This window comes from Canis aureus, chromosome 6 (assembly GCF_053574225.1).
Source record: "Canis aureus isolate CA01 chromosome 6, VMU_Caureus_v.1.0, whole genome shotgun sequence".
NCBI classification, from domain to species: Eukaryota; Metazoa; Chordata; class Mammalia; order Carnivora; family Canidae; genus Canis; species Canis aureus.
In genome coordinates this window covers 40,981,048-41,001,010 of record NC_135616.1, presented here as the reverse complement: position 1 = coordinate 41,001,010, position 19,963 = coordinate 40,981,048, and the positions used below count along the sequence as shown (strand labels likewise).

General features: G+C 48.1%; 1 protein-coding gene across 7 annotated transcripts in view; it reads left to right on the top strand.

Moving 5' to 3' along the window:
* NVL (nuclear VCP like) overlaps nucleotides 1–14,991 on the top strand; it is a 90,741-nt gene extending 75,750 nt beyond the window's left edge. Inside the window, exons 20-24 of one of the 7 annotated variants that reach the window (XR_013381658.1) lie at nucleotides 1,231–1,307; nucleotides 4,097–4,185; nucleotides 6,552–6,622; nucleotides 8,688–8,834; nucleotides 14,652–14,991. Coding sequence is in view for 5 of the 7 variants with exons in the window: in XM_077901253.1 (XP_077757379.1) it covers nucleotides 1,231–1,307; nucleotides 4,097–4,185; nucleotides 6,552–6,622; nucleotides 14,652–14,696 (282 nt within the window). In the remaining 2 variants the exon portion in view is untranslated. The other 6 variants (XM_077901253.1, XR_013381659.1, XM_077901258.1 and 3 more) reach the window with 6 other exon arrangements.
* Nucleotides 14,992–19,963: the final 4,972 nt, after the last annotated feature.

Here is a 19,963-nt window from a genome sequence, read left to right as displayed (position 1 = left end):
AAAAATGGTTAAACCGATCAGTTTTGCTAGGCAAATTTTACCACAAAAAAAGAGAGAGGAGAGATCATCACTAGAGCCTCAGAAGCGTACTCCTTCCTTCCAGCCTCAACCTCCAACCCCCAACCCCTGATCCCAGCACCCCCTTGCACCTCACGGCTGACTGACTGTACTGAAACCCTTTAGTTATAAGGGCCCGGCAGTCTGGCTATCTAGCTTCAGGCACAGCTGGAGGGAGAAAAGAAGAAAGCAGTGTGATTGTTTGCCTGAGGTCCCTCAGGGTTTATTCCCCACCCCCACTCCACCGCCCCCCACCCCCACGATGCCGATTAAGTGGGAACCATGGCAACAGTTTCTGGAACTTGTGTTGGATGAACATTTGCGTTTTATTGAGGAACAGCCAATGCATGGTTTGTGAAGTGAAATGCCAGCAAGGTGGGGTGGGGGACATACACACAGGACGCTCTGCACCTGCTCTAGTGTCCAGCGCCCGGCCTCCGCTCCGCACACCCGCACACTGATGTGTGCCTTGAGGCTTATCACAGGCTCGCTCGCTTCTTTGCTGTTTCTTCGACTATTTCCTAAGTGATGTCTGCTACAATGGATGGACTGTATGCAGCATCTGTGTGAGTTATGCATTGAATCAGAAAGCAGAAATTCACAGACCTGCCATCTAACTACGTCATGATTTTAAGTCACTGAAACATCATTACGTGTGTGGTGTGTGCCGGCCAGGCGCCGTGGTCAGTGTCGCTGGAATTCTCAGCGCGTCCTGACGTCGGCCCTTTGCGGTGCCCGTCAGTATGTGAGCCACAGGGCAGCGGCAGCAAGGTCTGGAGGGAGTCTGGGACAACAGTAGTGGCACTCCCTCCGGTCGCAGTCATGGTTCTGCCTGCCTGGCCAGCAGGGCGGCGATGCTGGGGCTAGGTGCTGCCCGATGTTTGCCGTATTTAATCGGCCAGAGGGAAGGTGTTTGGAAAGCTCGAGGCGGTGCATTCTGTCCTTGCTGCACAGGTTCCCCAGACCCCACGGGATCAGTCGTTTGCCTTTAGGTTTCTGAGTGTTGGAGTCTGCTTCCTGACCTTGTTTCTTTAGGTTGAAATCTATAGAATCGCACAGCGCTGGTCCGATCAGTGGCACTCATTCAGTCAGGCAGTCATCAGCACTCATGAAGAACCTATGCTGTGGAAAAGTTCTTGGAAGCCTCAGTGAAAACCGAGTTTTCTCTCTTAGAACGGCACCAGACCCCCCTTGGATGCCGATGTAAACTTGGAAGCCCTTGCTGCTGACCTGCGCTGTGACTGCTACTCGTGAGTACCTGGGTCTCAAGGGCATCACCTCTCGTGGGCAGAATGGGGGGACAGCGGTCTCGTGTAAGGGCTTAAATTCTGGATCCCAGAAAGCGCGGGATGCCTTGTGTTTGGCTCTGTCCTAGCTCCTCCTGAGAGGGGGGATGACCCATTTTGCGGCTTCTGTTCTGACATGCTTTGGCCCTCGGCACATCAACTCCTGCGTTCACTGTTGGCATCCGGCCACCCTGGCCGCTGTGGCTGCCCTTCTTCCAGATGTGAGCAGATGTGTGCAGCACTGAAGAGAATAATCTGTGAGCGCTTCACTTTCAGAATGCAGAAGGCTCAGAATGCATTTTTCACAGCATACCGGCTAACACACGCAGCCCGTAGTAGCAGCAGGAAATCTGCCCTTTCTGCCTATACCCCTCTTGTTTGTGTGGTCATGGTTTTTATTCTTTGCTTTACATTAAGTAAATGTGTTAACTTTCCCATTTTGGGTACACAGAGCAGAAAATGAAACTCCCATTTCACTAACAGGGAGATGGCAACAGCCCCTCTGCCTTATATGGAAAGCTCTGTGGGTTGGTTATTCTCAATATACTTGGTGCTCATGCTATTTCTTTAGGTCAAAACAAAATGTGTTTTCTGAAGCCAAGCAAGTAAGGCGATGTTTCCCTTTTTCTTTTTTCTTTTTTTTTTTTTTTTTTTTTTTAAGATTTATTTATTTCAGTGAGAGAGAGAGTACAGGGGGTAGGGGGAGAGGGAGCAGACTTCCTGCTGAGCCTGGAGCCTGACCAAGACTTAGGACGCTGAGATCATGACCTGAGCCAAAACCAAGAGTCAGATGCTGAACCACCTGTACCACCTGGGCGCCCCTAGGACATGGTTTTCATGTTCAAGGCATTCAGGACTCTTACTCCATAATTTGAACTTACATCCCCGCAACAGACCTGCTGGGAGCAGTTGGCCCTCAGTTATTTCCGGTTCTGATTGAAGAAGTTCATCTCATCAAGATGGTTGCCCTGGAACCCACGCTGATCATTCTCAGGGAGTGTGGTCAGGATACATCGTTTTATCTTATTTTTTTATATATGGGCATCCAGGGCCACGAGCATCTTCTCTCATCTGGCTATCTTGGCTCAGGTGCAAAGGCAGGGATTATCATGATGACATGCTGAGCGCTAGGTGGTAGTGGTGAGCCCCTTCTTCCCTCTAAGGAGAGTGCGTTCCCCCTCACCCTCCACCCCTGTTGGGGCTCAAACTTGTACAATTAAATGAGCTCACTATTAAGGGGGGAGAAGACTTAAGGGAGTAGTTTACAGCTTTGAGTGCTAAAATCCAGAGGCAGTTTAATGCCAGAACTTACCCTGGGCCACATCTTCTGGATTCTGTGGTATAAGGCACAGGTTTAAAAAGGGATCAGGGTTAACGCTGAATGGTGTACAATTGGAGTTTTAATACTGTGGCCCCCACGATTCGAGAGACCTAGAATTCTCCATTGTTGTCAGCTGCTTATTTATGTTAGGTCAAGGTGTCTCTGCACCTGTGGGAGATGTTTAAATATTAAGGAAAGGGATGAGTACCCAGCATGTAACTCGATTATTGCACAGCCTTATAAACCTGACACCTAGCCTCAGAAACGTTGCATTCAGCTAATAATTTAAACTCTGTGGGCATTTAATGTTATATATATATTTTTTTTTTTTTAATTTTTATTTATTTATGATAGTCACAGAGAGAGAGAGAGAGAGGCAGAGACACAGGCAGAGGAAGAAGCAGGCTCCATGCACCGGGAGCCCGATGTGGGATTCGATCCTGGGTCTCCAGGATCGCGCCCTGGGCCAAAGGCAGGCGCCAAACCGCTGCGCCACCCAGGGATCCCCATTTAATGTTATATATTAAGTGGATGTCTACATTATACACTAAGTTTAATGTCTACATTAAGTTTACATTATACATTAAGTTTAATGTCTAGAAATGAAGTTTTTATCCCCAGGTCCAAACTCTCCTAATGAGCTGCGAGAATTCGTTAAAGATAATGATGTAGTGAAACACTGGTGAACTCAGGAACCATATGACTCATCATGTTATCACACAGAGTAATTGGATGGAGGCTTATTAGCTGTCCTCTTTTAATTCATTTATGACCAGTCCACTCAGCGAGGGCTTGAGTCAGAGCATTAGAGATTCCCTAGCCTGTGCATCCCCCTTTTGAAGCAGATGCCATAAATGAGTCTGATGTAAGCTTACTCCTGGCAGTACGTAGGTAGGTAGGTAGCATGTGGATACTCAACACGCTGACAGCATAGGCCTTGTGGATGGAGATTTTACCATGAATGTGTATGTTTATACTGACAGGCCAATTCATTTATTTATTTTTTTAAGATTTATTTATCTATTCATGGGAAACACAGAGAGGCAGAGACACAGGAGAAGCAGGCTCCCCATGGGGAGCCCGATGCAGGACTTGATCCCAGGACCCCGAGATCACACCCTGAGCCAAAGGCAGATGCCCAACCACTGAGCCACCCAGACATCCCCTGGACAATTTATTTAGACTTCTTACATGAACCTTAATATCTGCAGCTCTTAGCAGGGGAACACTGATGATTCATTACATTGTTTCCGTTGTAATCACCCTACTGAAAGCTAGAAATATTTGAAGTAAAAACGATAAGCTCTTTCCTGCTGACCATAACGAGTGGTCAGTTTCTTCCTCGTCTGATTTGTGACTTGAAACTGCTGTCAGACATCTTTCTGTTCTTTGCAGCATTGTAGAATAATTGAGGTTGGTTCTTGTCCTACAGAGGTGCAGACCTTTCTGCTTTGGTTCGGGAAGCTTCCATCTGTGCCCTGAGACAGGAGATGATGAGACCGAAAGGCGGAGGTGACAGAGGTATGGTGCTTTCTGGAGTCTCTCCATTCCATGTCATTGTCACTCTGGACACCTCACTCCACAGCTGACCCAGACAGTGACCATTCTCTCAAGTCTGTGGCATTAAAGCTGATGTGTTTCTGATGAGGCCATTCCCCCAGGCTTCACCTGGCATAGTATCTGTGGCAGCTGGCTGGTAGCCTGTAGACGCTGTCTGCACATAGACCGTTCTGGCCTCAACCTGTGCTTCCACCCAGAGTTCATGCAGCATGTTTCCAAAACACAACATTTTTTTTATTCCCGCTGATTTTCTCTGTCTTCTCTCCCTTTTTTCTTTGGCTCACAGGAATCTCAGAGCGACCTTTTGATTACAGTTACAGTGGCATCTGTGTCTCTGAGTTTTGTCAGCACACATATCTTCTATAAAGTCCTGTGGTTTTATTGAATTTTAAGATGCAGTTATCTGAACTTTTATTAAAAGCTATTTCAGATTCTTCTTGGAGTATATAAGTGATCAGTCACTAAATCCTACTCCTGAAACCAGTATTATGCTATATGTTAACTAACTAGAATTTAAATAAAAATTTGGAGAGAAATAAAAAAGATTAAAAGATTTTTTTTAACAAAATTTAAAAATTCCTTTTAGAAGTAGGTGTTATAATTCACAAAATTAGAATATCTTGTAAGAAACTTCATGTAAGGGCAGCCCTGGTAGCTTAGCAGTTTAGCACCTGCCTTTGGCCTGGGGCGTGATCCTGGGGACCCAGGATCGAAAGGGAGCCTGCTTCTCCCTCTGCCTGTGTCTCTGCCTCTCTCTCTCTGTGTCTCTCATGAATGAATAAAAAAAAAATATTTAAGAAAAAAAGAAACTTCATGTAAGTGTGCTGCCTGAGAGCAGAGTCGGATGGCATTTTGGGATTTGTCACTGAAAATTTGCAGACCTCTCTACACATACTGGCTGCTCCTAACATCGGTTTGGATATTTTATAATCATGCAGCAAGTTCTGACACCCGTGCTCTCCCGTAGTTTGCATTTCTAGTTACCTGTCCTCTAGGGGCTTTGCATTGACATCTTCCTCTCCAAAATCAGTAGCACTATTCACCTTCCACTTGACATGTTCAGCTGTACATTTTCTTTTTAGGTAAACGTGGTATCCTAATATCTGTGTAGATCACTATTTTCATTGTCATTGTATAAGCTGTCATATGAACATTCTAAAGAAGCCTTGTTCAACATGTAGTTATTTGATTTCCATTACTTCTATCATGGCACAGCCTTCTAAAGTAGTGGGGCCCCTTCTGATGCAGGGTTGCAACGTTATCTCTGTATATAACATATGTTATGAAATAACTCCGTAATATCTGATAGTGCATATGTACTCTTAAATAACTGGAATATTATAATTTTCCACTCCCAGTTAAATTATTTGGATTATCTTAGAAAGGAACAATTCTGGCTTTTCATTAAACATTACCATTAAATTAAGGTGTAAACAGTGCAAAGAGGGGCCTTCAGAGGATGTCTGTTTGAGAGTGCTAAGTCTCTTTGGGGTGCCCTGCATTAAAACCTGATGAGCAGAGGGTTGGGAAATGAGATGCTCTAAGATGAACAAGTTCTGGGAATCAGATGTTTAGGACAACTACAATTAACAGTATGTATTATATACTTGAAAAATGTGGGATGCCTGGGTGGCTCAGTGGTTGAGCGCCCTGCTTTTGGCCCAAGGCGTTAATCCTGGGACTCCACACACCAGGCTCCCTGCATGAAGCCTGCTTCTCCCTCTGCCTGTGTCTCTGCCTCTCTGTGTCTCTCATAAATAAATAACTAAAATCCTTAAGAAAAAAAAAATATTTTAAAAGGGTAGATCTTAAAAGTTATTACACACAAAAAAAACTAACCATGTGAGGGATGGAGGTGCTAAACTAATATTGTGGTGATCCCGTTACACCACATATGTGTCTGAAATCATCATAAAGCCTTAGACTTACATATGTTATATGTCAGTGACATCTCAGTAAATGGTGGGGGTTATGAAGACATGGATTTTCTCCTTTTAAAGGGTAATAATCTCTCTCTAATTAAAGATGAACAAAAATTTGTCCCCAAATAAACTGTTTTGATTGCTGGAGGGGAAAAATGACACTAAAATGGACACTGATGTAAATAAAACTTAAGCATATTTTGAAATTAACTATGGTCAGATGTGTGTAAATTAAATGAAAATGAAAAAAAATCCAAAAGCTCTGATGAGCACAGCGGATCAGGCTTGCCTACGACCCTTCTGAAACCTCCATGCTACCTCACCCACCTGGAAGGGTTGGGAGAAGCTTGGAGCCAGTGACGTTTGGCTTGCTGCACTCAGGGGCATTTGTGATTTGCTCCACAGGTGAACTCAAGGTCAGTCAGAAACACTTTGAAGAAGCTTTCAAGAAAGTGAAATCCTCTATATCAAAAAAGGTAAGAAATGCTCTTAATGTGTATGGAGAAGAGAGATTGGAATCAAGATCAATGGATGTGAATTTATGGAAACAAGGAAAATAATTGCCTTTGGGGGAGTGATCCTGAGAGATTATAGGTTTACGTGTTTCTTGAAAGACTGAAGCCGCAGAGGGCAGCCCTGGTGGCGCAGTGGTTTAGTGCTGCAGGGTGTGATCCTGGAGACCTGGGATCGAGTCCTGCGTCGGGCTCCTTGCATGGAGCCTGCTTCTCCCTCTGCCTGTGTCTCTGCCTCTCTCTCTCTCTGTGTCTCTCATGAATAAATAAATAAAATATTAAAAAAAAAAAAAAAGACTGAAGCCGCAGGGAGGGTGTGTGTCTTTTCCACCGTCTTGGGAATTTTAATCTGTCTGGTCCACATGTCCCTTGACCTGCTCCACCCTTCATGACGTGACGTCTCTTATCTACCTGGAGCCAGGCGCCCCCAGCACCAGGGACTTGTCCACGTGTCTCAGGCGGGTACAGATGTCCTCACTGCAAGGTCAGAAAAGGGCCAATTACATGGCCCGCTGTTCTTCACATAAAGCACCAGACCTTGTGTGTCTGCTTCTTACCGCAAGGAGGTATCCTGTTTGTAGTGTGAGGATGGCTGCTGCGACAGTTGGCAGCGATCCACCTGGCCCTAAGAAACACCTGACTCGAGTCCTTCCCTGATGAAGCTTGCTCACTTGGATGTCTTGTTTCAGGGCTCCTGGAAATATAATGTACCTTAGCCAAGAGAACTTGCTTCCTGCTGGGCTAACCCTTCCTTGAAATCATTAGCCCTTTATTACCCCAGGCCCAGAATTTTTCACAATAATTACTGATAAAAACAAAACAAAACTCTGAGTCAGAGTCCAAGCAGTTCTGTGAGGCGGGCTGCCCTGTTTGGTGTCTCAAAGTTTGCTCTGAATCTTCTAAGTGAGGTGACCACCTTACTGCTTATTTTTTTGTAAAGATTTTATTTTGGGGCACCTGGGTGGTTCAGTTGGTGGGGCATCTGCCTTTGGCTCAGGTCATGATCTGAGAGTCCTAGGATCAAGTCCCATGCCCCAAGTCAGGCTCCCTGCTCCATGGGGAGTCTGCTTCTCCCTCTCTCTCTGCTCCGCGCCCTGCTCGTGCTCTCACTCTCACACACAAACATGCTCTCTCTCAAATAAAATATTTTTTTTTAAAATATTTTTTTTAAGATTTTATTTATTTATTCATGAGAGACACAAGAGAGAGAGTCAGAGACATAGGCAGAGGGAGAAGCAGGCTCCTCGCAGGGAGCCCAGTGCAGGACTCGATCCCTGGACTGCAGGATCACGCCCTGAGCTGAAGGCAGACACTCAACCCTGAGCCACCCAGGCATCCCAAAAAGATTTTATATTTAAGATATCTCTACGCCTCTGAGGCTTGAACTCACAACCCCAAGACCAAGGGTCATATGTTCTACCAACTGAGCCAGGTGCCCTCCCACCTTAACCACTTTTCACCACAATAACTAGTGGATTGATTTGGGCTGGCAGTGGTATCTTTTAGGCACATAACTGACTTCTTTGGCTAGAGAGGAGAGTCTGCTACACCCAGAGCCCGTTCTCCACCATAGCTGGACACAGTGGTCTGCCTTCGCCTCTCAGGTTATTTTGTATCCCAGAGGAAATGTGTTTGGTCTACTGAGCATCTTCAAATAAAAACCAGCCTTATTAGTTAAAATCAGGAAGACTTTTACAGTGACTATTACTGGTGCTCCTCGTTCTGACCAAGACGCTAGTGGTGTAAATGTCCTCCCAAAAGTTTCGTCATTAAGAACATTGTTTTAGTGGAAATTATCCCTCACCTGCAGCCCAATTCCAGGGCCCATCAGGAATTAGGACATGTGGACGTGGCTTGTCCTCTAGCCTCACTGTTTTACACTGTGTGCAAGCACAGTTGTGTAATTTCTTACGAGGGAAGCTGGCGCTGCAGTCAGGATCTAGAACTTTCTGTCCCTTCAGAAGTTCCTTGTGCCCCCTCTGCGGCTGCCACAGACACACAGGAGACCATGGGTCTGGCTCATCCTCAGGCTCCAACTCTGCCCATCTGAGGACTTGATACCAGTGGAAGCACACGCTGTGCACTCCCTGCATCTGGCCGCTTTGCTCAGTGGAAAGCTTCTGGGATTCATTCCTGTTGTGCATTTGCTCCTTTTCCTGCAGAGCAGTCTTCCAGGGTAAGAATATCCCACGGCTTCCTAGCTTTTCATCTGTTGGGGGACACGTGGCATTTCCAGTGTGTGGCTTTCGTGAATAAAGGTCCTTTGAGCATGTTAATGTGTGAGCACAAGCTTTCACTTGTGTGTAAATAGCCAGGGAGATGCCACCGGGTCTCGAGATTCCTCTGTAGGAAGCCGCTGAGCCCCCAGTGTCACGGTCCTTTACGCCAGCGTCCAACGGGATGTGAACCAGCGCCCTGTGCAGTGTGTGCATCTCCAAACGTGTTTTCACATGCTTGTTGGCCATGTGGTTCCTTGTGTCCTATCCTGCTTTGCTCTTAAAAACTTGAGTTGTTTTTCTTACACAAATTCTTAGCTTATTCTGGAGTAAGGGCTTTTACTCCACATGGAGGTGATTAGGAAGTGGCACATGGAAGATATTTTCTCCAAATCTGCTTCTTACCTTTCTGTTGTCTAAAGCCACTGTCTAGAGAGCAGCCGCTTTTAATCTAGACGAAGGCCTGTGCATTCTGCCCTAAGAAATCTTGGCCATTTCAAGTTCGCAAAGATTCTGTCCTTTGCTTTTTTTCTAGACGTGTAATAGTTTTGGCTTTTACATGTAGGCCTGTGATCCATCTCCAAATAACATTTCAGTTTGATGGGGGAAGTAGAGATCATGATTACATGTTTCCAAGGCTGCCTCCTTGCTCCAATTCTGTTGAAAAGACTTTTACACCGCACCCTCTGTTTGAGAACCACTTGGTCATAAATGTGTCAGTCTGTTTCCATTCTCCTGCGATGGTCTTGGCATCTGTCTTCATTATTATAGATTCAAAGTCTTGGGATTCCGAGTAGTATAAGTTCTCCAAATTTGTCCTCTTTTTCCCCCCCTCCCCAATTTTTTTTTTTTAAAGTTTATAATCACTTTATTGATTCCTACAAGAGAAACCTGCTGGGATCTGAGTCCATAGGCAGTTGTGAGAGCAGAGCTTAGGAATAGTGAGTTTTTCAGCTCATGAACTTTGTATATCTATCCATTTAGGTTCATTTAATTTCTCTTATATAAATTTATTAATGTTTTAATTCATTTCACTTATTAGAGTCCCTGATTGACTCAGTAATGTGAGTTTTCAGTGTAAATATCTTACCCGTCTTTCACCAAATTTATTACCAAATAATTTTTACTTTTTGTTATTTATGGATTTTTTTAACATTTTTTTAAGGATTGATTTATTTATTTAAGAGAGAGAGCACAAACAGGGGGAGGGGCAGAGAGAAAGGGAGAAGCAGACTCCCCACTGAGCAGGGAGCCAGATGAGGGACTCAGTCCCAGGACCTTGAGATCATGACCTGAGCTGAAGGCCGATGCTTCACCAACAGAGCCACCCAGGTGCCCCTTCTTTCTGCTTTTAATATTGGGGCTCTTTTAGTTGTAAATGACATATCCAATCCCCAACTCAGGTGAACAGGGAAACAGGGCTGGTTGGTCCACAGAACAAGGATCTCGAGAGCACAGCTAGCTGCAGAACCTCATTGCTCATTTCCTGGGGGCAGGTGGGTACCTGCAGGCCCAGACCACCACCCCCACTCCCCAGCAGTGAACTCCCCACCAACTCTGGCAAGGGAGTCTTGGGGAAGCCTGGGGTCGGCCCAGCCCTGGTTAGGATCCTGTGCTAGAACAGTGTGGCCAGTTAGGAAACTGGATGCTTGGCCAGGCTGGTGGCAAGGGGCCATGGAGTTTTATAAAGGTGACAACTTAAAGCCCTCAAAAGAAAACCTGTAATTAAGATGCTGGTACTCAAGTTGACTCACTTGTTAGTGGCAGGGTTGGGGTTTTGAGTCTTTTTTTCATGCTGCAAGAGAATCATTAGATTTTGTTTGGCATGAAAGGAACACCTGCCACACTTCAGCCTTTCAGACCAACTTACAGAAACAGCTGTCGCTTTGAAGTGAGTAAACACGGAGTTACTGATAGATGTCATGTAAGGCAATGGAAGAAAGCCATGCAGGTCCTGTCCCACCGTCTGCAGAGCTGGCTTTCTGATTTCTCACATACTCAGCATGGCTTCAGTGTACCACTCTGTCCCCTGACCCAGTAAACCTCGGTAACTGGTTGAGGGTGGGAGGTGTGGACAGTGAGCAGACACTCTCTCCATTCTGTCCTCACTGCCTCCTTGGCTCCCACTCTGGTGGGGCCAGGCCCTTTGGCTCTACCTGGAGATCCCTGTCCATCCTAAGTGCTGGCGAGTGGCCACGTCCTCTTTGGTCCCAGGAGGCCCTAATAGGCAAGCAGTCTGCCCGACAAATAAGCCTGGGCCCACCGCCAGCAGCTTCTCAGAATTCGGAGATGTGCATCCCGGCTGCGTCATCCCTCCAGGTCTCCTGCCGGTGCAGGAGCATGCGGTTTCCCTGCGCTCCAGGGCCCTGAGGCCAGCTTAGCTATTAGCAAGCATTGAGATCTCAAGATAATGTTCCCAGATATTTATTATCTCCCCTCATAGTCTTTTTGATCTGCTTACTCTGGCATTTTTCCACTTCTGGAAGGAAACCTCACTCAGTCAGATTTGTTTTCTTTCCTCCTCTATTAAAGCCACCCCAGAGCCACCCTCCTGTTTGTGCACTCACCCGCAGCATGGTTTTCACACCCACTGCCAATGGCTCTTCAATTCTCTTCTCCACACTCAAGAGTAGATGGTTCATTTCCCTGATTATTTCCGCTACACGGACATTCACAAGAGAAAAACTTCTCAAGTCAGAGTTCCCCTGTTTCCCGCTTGCTGTGTTTTAATGGGTTACTTAAGATCCAACTCTAAATGTTCATCCAGTACCTGCTGTACACGTGCCAGGCACGGTGCTGGACTCAAAAATCACAGGAGATGGGGCCCTGTACGTAGAACATGTATTCATCTGGTCACTCAGTCCCGTCAGTGTCAGTACAGGATTCACATGTAGCTTTTGCTTAAAAGGGATGACTGATTTTATTAAAAACCTATCTAAACCTGGGCAGCCCAGGTGGCTCAGCGGTTTAGTGCTGCCTTCAGCACAGGGCGTGATCCTGGAGACCCAGGATAGAGTCCCACATCAGGCTTCCTGCATGGAGCCTGCTTCTCCCTCTGCCTGTGTCTCTGCCTCTCTCGCTCTCTGTGTCTCTCATAAATAAAAAATAAAATCTTTAAAAAAATTCTGTCTGAACCTATCATGCCAGACATGGTGGAAATTTCTTCTTCTCTTGGAACATCCTATGGAAGGCTACATGCGTGTCCTAGTGAGACAGTACTAGTATATTCTTCTTAATATTTCTGGTGCCTTAAATCTTTATACTTTAAATATTTGATTTCTGAAAAACTTAGCAAATAAGAAACTACAAGTTCTCTTTTGGAAATAGGCATAATATGAATTTTGAATAAATAAGAAATAAAGCAGATGACCAAGCTGATTATTAATTTATTTGATCTCTTAAAAATAAGGCATAACATCAAGGTGAAGGCTGCACTTTCTTTGGCTCCTTAACTGTCCCTAAAGAAGCAATTATGTGTGAAATAGCGACAGCTGTTTGTAGGGAGAGGCTGGCTGGCTGAGGGGCCTTTTATCCTCTTTGAATTTCACACGATGTGAATATCTTACCTATTCAAAAAAATTCAATACTGAGGGATGCCCAGCTGGCTCAATCAGTGGTGCACACAGCTCTTGATCTCAAGACTGTGGGTTCAAACTCTACAATGGCTGTAGAAATTACTTTAAAAGTGTGAAAATTAAAAGAAAATAAATCTTGAAAAAACAGTCATTTAAAAGTTCTGGAGACCAAAATAGTGATAATAGTTAACTCTGGAAATGAGGATTAATTTTTTACTGTTGATCTGTATTTTTTATTATTTCTACAATAAATCTTGTTTTATAATTTAAAAAGTTATTTTACTATAAAAAAGGAATTGTTTGGGGGCACCTGGGGGGCTCAGTGGGTTCAGCATCTGCCTTCGACTCAGGTCATGATCTCGGGGTCCTGGGATCGAGTCCTGCATTGGGCTCCCTGCTCAGCAGGGAGTCTGCTTCTCCCTCTGCCTCTGCCCCTTCCCCTGCTCATGTGTGCGCTCGCTCTCTCTCTCTCTCTCTCTCAAATAAATAAATCTTTAAAGAAAGAAAGAAAAAAAGAATTGCTTTAACCTGGTTATAAATCAAGAATGCCTAAAATCTCTTCACTATATATTATTGAGTACTGCTACTGATATACAGAGGGACCCTTTTATCCTATTTCAGAGTTAATTCAGCATTTCACTAATACCTACTTTATGTTCACCTTTGAAACTGTTAGAGGTACTTGAAAAAATCACTGAAACAAGTACTACATAGATTTTTTTTTTTTTCAAATCCATCTTTCAAACCGGAGGTAAGCATTAAGTACAGTCCAGGAAATGGGTTTCCTTTGTGAACGGAAAATCTGCCCTGGCCTCTGTGTCAGGGTTCTGACTAGTTCCGTAGAGAGAACATCCGTTCTGCCTTTATCTGACTCAGGATTGTCTTCAGAATAAAAGATAATGGTCTTAAAGTCCCTTCTAAACTCTGCACAGACCTCCTGTATGCGGAGGAGCCCATCGTGGCTGCTTCTGGTCACACAGCTACATTTCTGCGAACATCTGAACGGCCTTCTCCACATCTGCTGGGAGTCTGGAACATCACTGTTCAAAATAATTTAAATGACTATACTCTATGGCCTTTTAATCTTTCTTTTATTTTGGGGACTAAAAACGGGGTGCGCGGCTGAAAGTTCATATGGAAAACCCAGCGAACTAGAGCAGCAGGAAAACTATAGAGAGAACAGGCTGGGGGTGGGGCCTAAAAGCACTGATACAGTTTTCAAAAGCCTCAATAGTTAAAACATTGTGGGGCGCCTGGGTGGCTCAGTGGTTGAGTATCTGCCTTCGGTTCAGGTTGTAATTCTGGGATTGAGTCCTGCATCAGGCTCCCCCCGGGGAGCCTGCTTCTCCCTCTGCCTGTGTCTTTGTTCCTTTCTCTGTGCCTCTCATGAATAAATAAATTAAATATTTTTTAAAAAATATTAAAGAAAACATTGTGATAGTGGAACATGAATTGACCCTGATACATATATTTTTTTGTTTTTTAGATTTTATTTACTTATTTGAAAGAGAGCATGGAATGGGGGGCAGGGTACAGAGGCAGAGGAAGAAGCAGACTCCCCTCTGCACAGAGAACCTGATTTAGGACTCAATCCCAGGATCCATGACCTGAGCCAAAGGCAGATGTTGAACCCACTGAGCCACCCAGGTGCCCCATTAATATGTAATTTCTATAAACATTACATAATGATGGCCCCCTCACCAGTGACAGAAGGATGGTGGTTGATGTGGGGTCAGCTGGGAAGCCGTCTCCAGAACCGAGAGCCAGGCACACCTTAGGGCAGTCAGAGCTTTAGGTGTGAGAACTGAAACCAGCAAAGTAGAAGACGATGGGCGATTCTGTAAGCTCAAGTGGGAAAGACTGAGCATCTGAATCATAAGAATGATTTCTGTGGGCAGCCCGGGTGGCTCAGCGGTTTAGCGCCGCCTTCAGCCCAGGGCCTGATTCTGGAGACCTGGGATCAAGTCCCACGTCGGGCTCCCTGCATGGAGCCTGCTTCTCTCTCTCTCTCTCTCTCTCTCTCTCTCTCTGTTTGTGTGTGTGTCTCATGAATAAATAAATAAAATCTTTTAAAAAAAATGATTTCTGCACTAAAACATTTGTCAGAGGATGGAGGACCACGGTCACCATGTGGTCCTGGGGGCTGGGAAATCCGTGTGCAACCATGTCTCACTCATCAGCTGTCTTGTCCCCTGTTCTCAGGACCAGGTGATGTATGAAGCTCTGCGGCAGTCTCTCCACCTGTGACCCCAGAGGAGGCCAGTGTGTCCAGCTGGCCAAGAAGCCCACTGGCGACATGACGCAGATGGGCTCCCGTCCTGTGTGTGCGTGTTATTCCCAGAGTGATGCAGCTGGTCAGAGCCCATAGGCTTTCCTGTCTGGCCAGCCAGGCATGGGAACACCATCCCTTCTCTTTAAGAAAAAGAAAGACATTTAACTTCTGAAATAACCAATATGTTTATAAAAAATAAAATGTTTATTTTGAAAGTCTCCACTGCACTATGGAAGCATTGCAATCACAGTAAAAGTACTTTTCCCTTGAGCTGTCTGTGGATAAGTTGCCACCCTGAGGCCCCATCAGCCCCAAATACCGTGATGTCTCCTGCCCCCCAGGACCCCCAAAGTCAGCCGTCACACTCAGAAAGTAGCAGCGAGACATGGCCACCGTGTCGACCCCCGGCTCCTGCCAGGCGTGTCCCACTGCCCCGGGATTGTCCTTTGTGACAGAAGGGCAAGGAATGTGCTGTTGCGTCTGGTTCTGCTTCACATGAGTTCTCTTCAAGTTGGAGCAGTTCCCCTCTCCTGACTTCTGACACTCCCCGCCTCCAGGCCAGTTACTTGTTTGTCAGCGGTGTCCTCGTGGTCCCACCCCAGCTACACAACTGTGGCAGGAGTTTAGCCAAGTGATGCTGTGATCTCCCTGCGTCCTATCTAGTGATGCAGTCGGGATGTGTCCGGCTCCTTATGCAGTCCCTGTGATCATGTGGGAGAGTGGTCCTGCCAGGCGGCTCCTCTGCAGCTCCTCTGTGGTGGGAGGTACTGGAAACCATGTGCGAACCCCTTCCTCGTCACACCGGCTGTTTCTGTGTTTGCGTGTGGTCCCATTGCTGTCATCCCGTGACCCTCAGACTGCCCCAGGTCTGCCCGACAGGGAGCCCCTCCCGTGCCTGCACACCTCTGACAGGTGCCTGCTGTGTTCTCAAAGGCTGCATCTGTTACGTTTGCTGACATCGCTCCTTTACTGTGCTGCTCGCTGTGTGATCTGACCCACAGATGCAGGGCACTTGCCTCCTTTTCCTTCCAGAGCTTCCACTCCACCTCACACTATAGAAATTTTTATGCTGCTTGTAAGAATGTAATCCACGGGTGCGCTGGGGTGGCTCAGTCAGCTAAGTGTCTGACTCTTGATTTCAGGTCATGAGTTTGAGTCCGACTAGGGCTTTGTTCTCAGGGTGGCATCTACTTGAGATTCTCTCCCTCTGCCCCTCCCCCGCCATGCTCGCATGTGCTCACTCTCAGGCTCTCTCTCTCTCAAAATATTTTTTTAGGGACGCCTGGATGGCTCAGTGGTTGAGCGTCTGCCTTTGACTCAGGGTGTGATCCCGGAGTTCCTGGATTGTGTCCCACGTCGGGCTCCCTGCTTGGAGCCTGCTTCTCCCTCTGCCTGTGTCTCTGCCTCTCTATTTCTCTCTCTCTGTCTCTCATGAATAAATAAATAAAATCTTTAAAAAAAAAAAATACTGTTGACCACGTGGAGAGAGAGCAGGGTCTGACCCGCCCTCAGCCCTGACTGCAAGATCCCTGGCTGCCTCCATGAGGAGGAACGAAGGTCTAAGACTGCATTGAGGTGCTTGTCTTGCAGGGATGTGGAGGGAGGACGTTGACGACAGAGACGACCAAAGATGGGACCCAACCGTCTGTGCCACCAAGGTCCCCAGCACTGACCGCTCACCCACTTTCCCCTCATTGTCATGCTAACCACTAACATGTTAGCAGGCACGCACACATGAAGAAGCATAACTTTACCTGCACATGCTTAACCGTCCCGGCTTTCCCTCCTGTCCTCTCCTGGGGGGTGGCCCCAGGCCACTTGCCCTCGTTAGGGAGCGTCAGCCCCCGTCAGCTGCCGTCAGCTCCCCCCATCAGCCCCCCCCACCCTCCCATCACCCCCCCCGTCAGCCCCCTGTCAGGTTAAGCGACTTGCGCTTCTCACGCAGCTCACCGTAAATAGGTGGATCCTGGAGGCCCGAAGCCCTGTTGGCCTAGATCCTGCGGCTTTGTCCGCGTGGACCGAGCGCCGCGGCTCCTGGGAGACCGTAGTGGGTTCTGCCTCCATCAGCTGCTGTGACTCCTCATAACCGTGATCTCTTTAAAATAACGGGTGACGTGTCCCACCACTATTGGAACCTCAGGCAGCGGCCACTCACTCTGAATTTGTGCGAGACCGTCGAGTGTTCAAATGGCCGCCGGGTCTTTCCGAGCCGCTGTCGGTGGAGCTCTCGGGGCCAGATCCACCGCGAAGGGGAGCCCGAGACCGGGGGATGTGGTTGAGCGCGGGGCAGCTGCCTGTCGGGGAAACGGCCAAATGCCCCCGCGGAGCACCCGAGAGCCAACTGCGGCGCCGGCCGAGTGCCACAGACACGCGCCGCCCCGTCCCAGCGGGCTCCCGGGCGCCCGCCTGCTCCACGCCCCAGCCCAGCCCGCGACCTCCCTCAGCGGTCCGCCCCCACCTCCCCCACCGGGAGGCCGATCAGAGACCATGTATCAGTCAGTCAGTCAGTCAGTCAGTCATTTAATTCATGAGAGAGAGAGACAGGCAGAGACACAGGCAGAGGGAGAAGCAGGCTCCATGCCGGGAGCCCGACGCGGGACTCGATCCCGGGACTCCAGGATCACGCCCTGGGCCCAAGGCGGCGCTGAACCTCTGAGCCACCCGGGCTGCCCAACTAAGTGACTTTTAAATGGATAAAGTGGAGGAGAAGAAACAGCCGCTCCATTGTCCAGCCTCGGCAGTAAGAGATCGAAGGAATCGGGCGCATGTTTGGCTCTGGGGACAGTACGGAACGTGCCCACGTCTCTGCAGCATCACTGGATGCGGTGCCGGCTTGTGTGTCCCAGAGTCCACGGGACAGTGGTCGCGTCCCCACGAGGCCGCGCCCAGGAGTCCGAGTGCACGCAGCGCCGCTGCCCTGTGGATTTCCTCTTGGAACATGTCACCTACAGCTTGGCTGTCCCCAGGATGTGCGTTGTAATGCCCACAAAAAACCTTTGAATCATCTGTCAGCGTTTCTCAACTCTGGATGACACAAGCATCACCTCATGTTTTTCAAAAACATGCCACTTGGGCCTCGCCGCGGACGGGTTGGATCAGAATCCCCAGGCGATCCCGAGGAAAGCCCCGAAAGCCCCACCCTTGCAGCTTACAGGTGGGGAGCCCCGGAATACATAATAGTGGCGGGGGTGTGGGGTGGGGCCTGAGTGTGGCTCCAGGCTAGCCTGCTTCTCCTGCAACCACAAAGGCTCACCACCCTTGAGATGGGGCTTTTGCCTTGGTTTCCCCCCAGCAGCGCATAGGCAGTGGTGAGGACAGAATGGACACATACTGGCTCCATGCCTCCCCTCCAGGTCACAGAGCAGCCTGAGTGCCGTGTCCCTCAGCCCCGGAGAGGGGAGCAGAGCTGGGGTCTCTCCTGCACCACCTCCTCAGCACCCAGAAATAGCTCACATACCCTCTAAGGCCATAGCACCCTGTGGAGGGCACCTAGGCCTCATCTCATGTCTGGCTGCACCTGCATTGGATGCACCCCCCCACCTATGCTTGTGCAAAGGGCCTGGGGTTGCCATTTACCTCTCCCTGCAGGTTTTCCATGGGCAGGCCAGCACTAACCTGAGTTCTGAGTCTTCTGCAACCCCGAGCCCAGCAGTGGGCCCTCTTCCAATAGCCCCCGGGGAGGTGTGGTGGGTCTGGGGCACCTGGAGCCCCAGGTGAGCACCCTCAGGCAGCGTTGTCTCCTTCCGTCCCCTCCACCCTTCAGAAAACTATCAGGATGTGCTCCACCAAGAAGAGGGAGAAAAGCAAGAAACAGAATGTGGGGGACAGAGGGGCCCCACCCGGGGGGAGACCACTGGCCAGCCTGCAGAGAGGCTTGGAACACAGACCCCGTCACAGGTTATAGCCACAGAGCACACGACGGCCTCCTACAGTGTTTTGAACAGGAAGACAGGATACCCATTTCTCTAGTCTTCTGTGTGTTCCCTGCAGAAGTGAGCCCCTCGTTCCCATGCACGGAGCACAGGGATCTCTGCCTCTGGCAGCCAGCGCAGGTCTGGAGGCAGGACGGCCATAGCAGCCCCCTCCCTTCTGAGCATGTGGCTGCCGGACGGTAGCACCTTGTTCATACTGCTCCCCACTGTGTGCGTCTGGGGGGCGCTGGGGCTCCCCAAGGAGGCTGAAGCCAGCTCTGCTCACCCTGCTTCTGGGGAGGGCCATAAATGTAATGCCCTTGCCCTACAAACAGAGGTTTGCACTTGCTCAGCTTTTTGAGGCAAAACTATGAGTTTTTTACAGATGTACACATGGGTGCAAAGGCAGCTGCCACATGATTCCATTTGTAGGGGGAATCTGAAAAACAGACACAGGCTCCTGAACACAGAGAACAAACAGGTGGTTGCCAGAGGGGGCGGGAGTGGGTGAAATGGGTGAAAGGCGTCGAGAGCACAAACTCCCAGTTCTAAGATAAACCAGTCCCGACGTGATGCACAGCTTGAGGACCAACACTGTACAGTGGGTGAGGGTGAGCAGGGTTAATGCGCAGAATCACGGGCCTGAAATGAGCCTAACAGTGTATGTTGACTATGCGTCAATTAAAAAGAAGTTTTCTAATGAAAATTTTGGGGGTGCCTTGGTGGCTCAGTTAGTTGAGTTCTTGGTTTCGGCTCAGGTTGTGATCTCAGGGTCCTGGGATCAAGTTCCGCGTCGGGCTTCACGCTCCGTGGAGAGTCTGCTGGAGATTCTTTCCCTCTCCTCTGCCCCTCCTGCTCGCTCACACACTCTCTCAAATAAATCTTTTTTTTTTTAAGAATTTTTCTTGACACCGGTGTGAAGAAATATCCTGAGTGAATAAATCAGATACATTTACAGTGATTTAGAAGATACGGTGCTCTTTCCTCTCAAAATGAGTTTGATTTCTGCTTTCCTCAAAAATCTCAATAAAACCCTTTCATGAAGAACTTCGGAAAAAGAAAGATGCACAAAAGTCAGGATAGTGGTCCCGTCGGTGGGGGCGGGGGGGATGGCGTATGTCAGGGGCACTGCCCGGGGTCCTCTGCGCTGTGTGTTTTTCTTCCGTCTTCTTTTATCCAGTTTATTCAGGTGAAGACACACACACAGAAAGGGGCTTGATGAGGTTGGAGATAACTACCCACCTATGAAACCATTACGACAGTCTGTGCCATAAACCTGTCATCATCTCCTGCCCTCTTAATTTTCTTATTCGTGATAAGAACCCTTGACA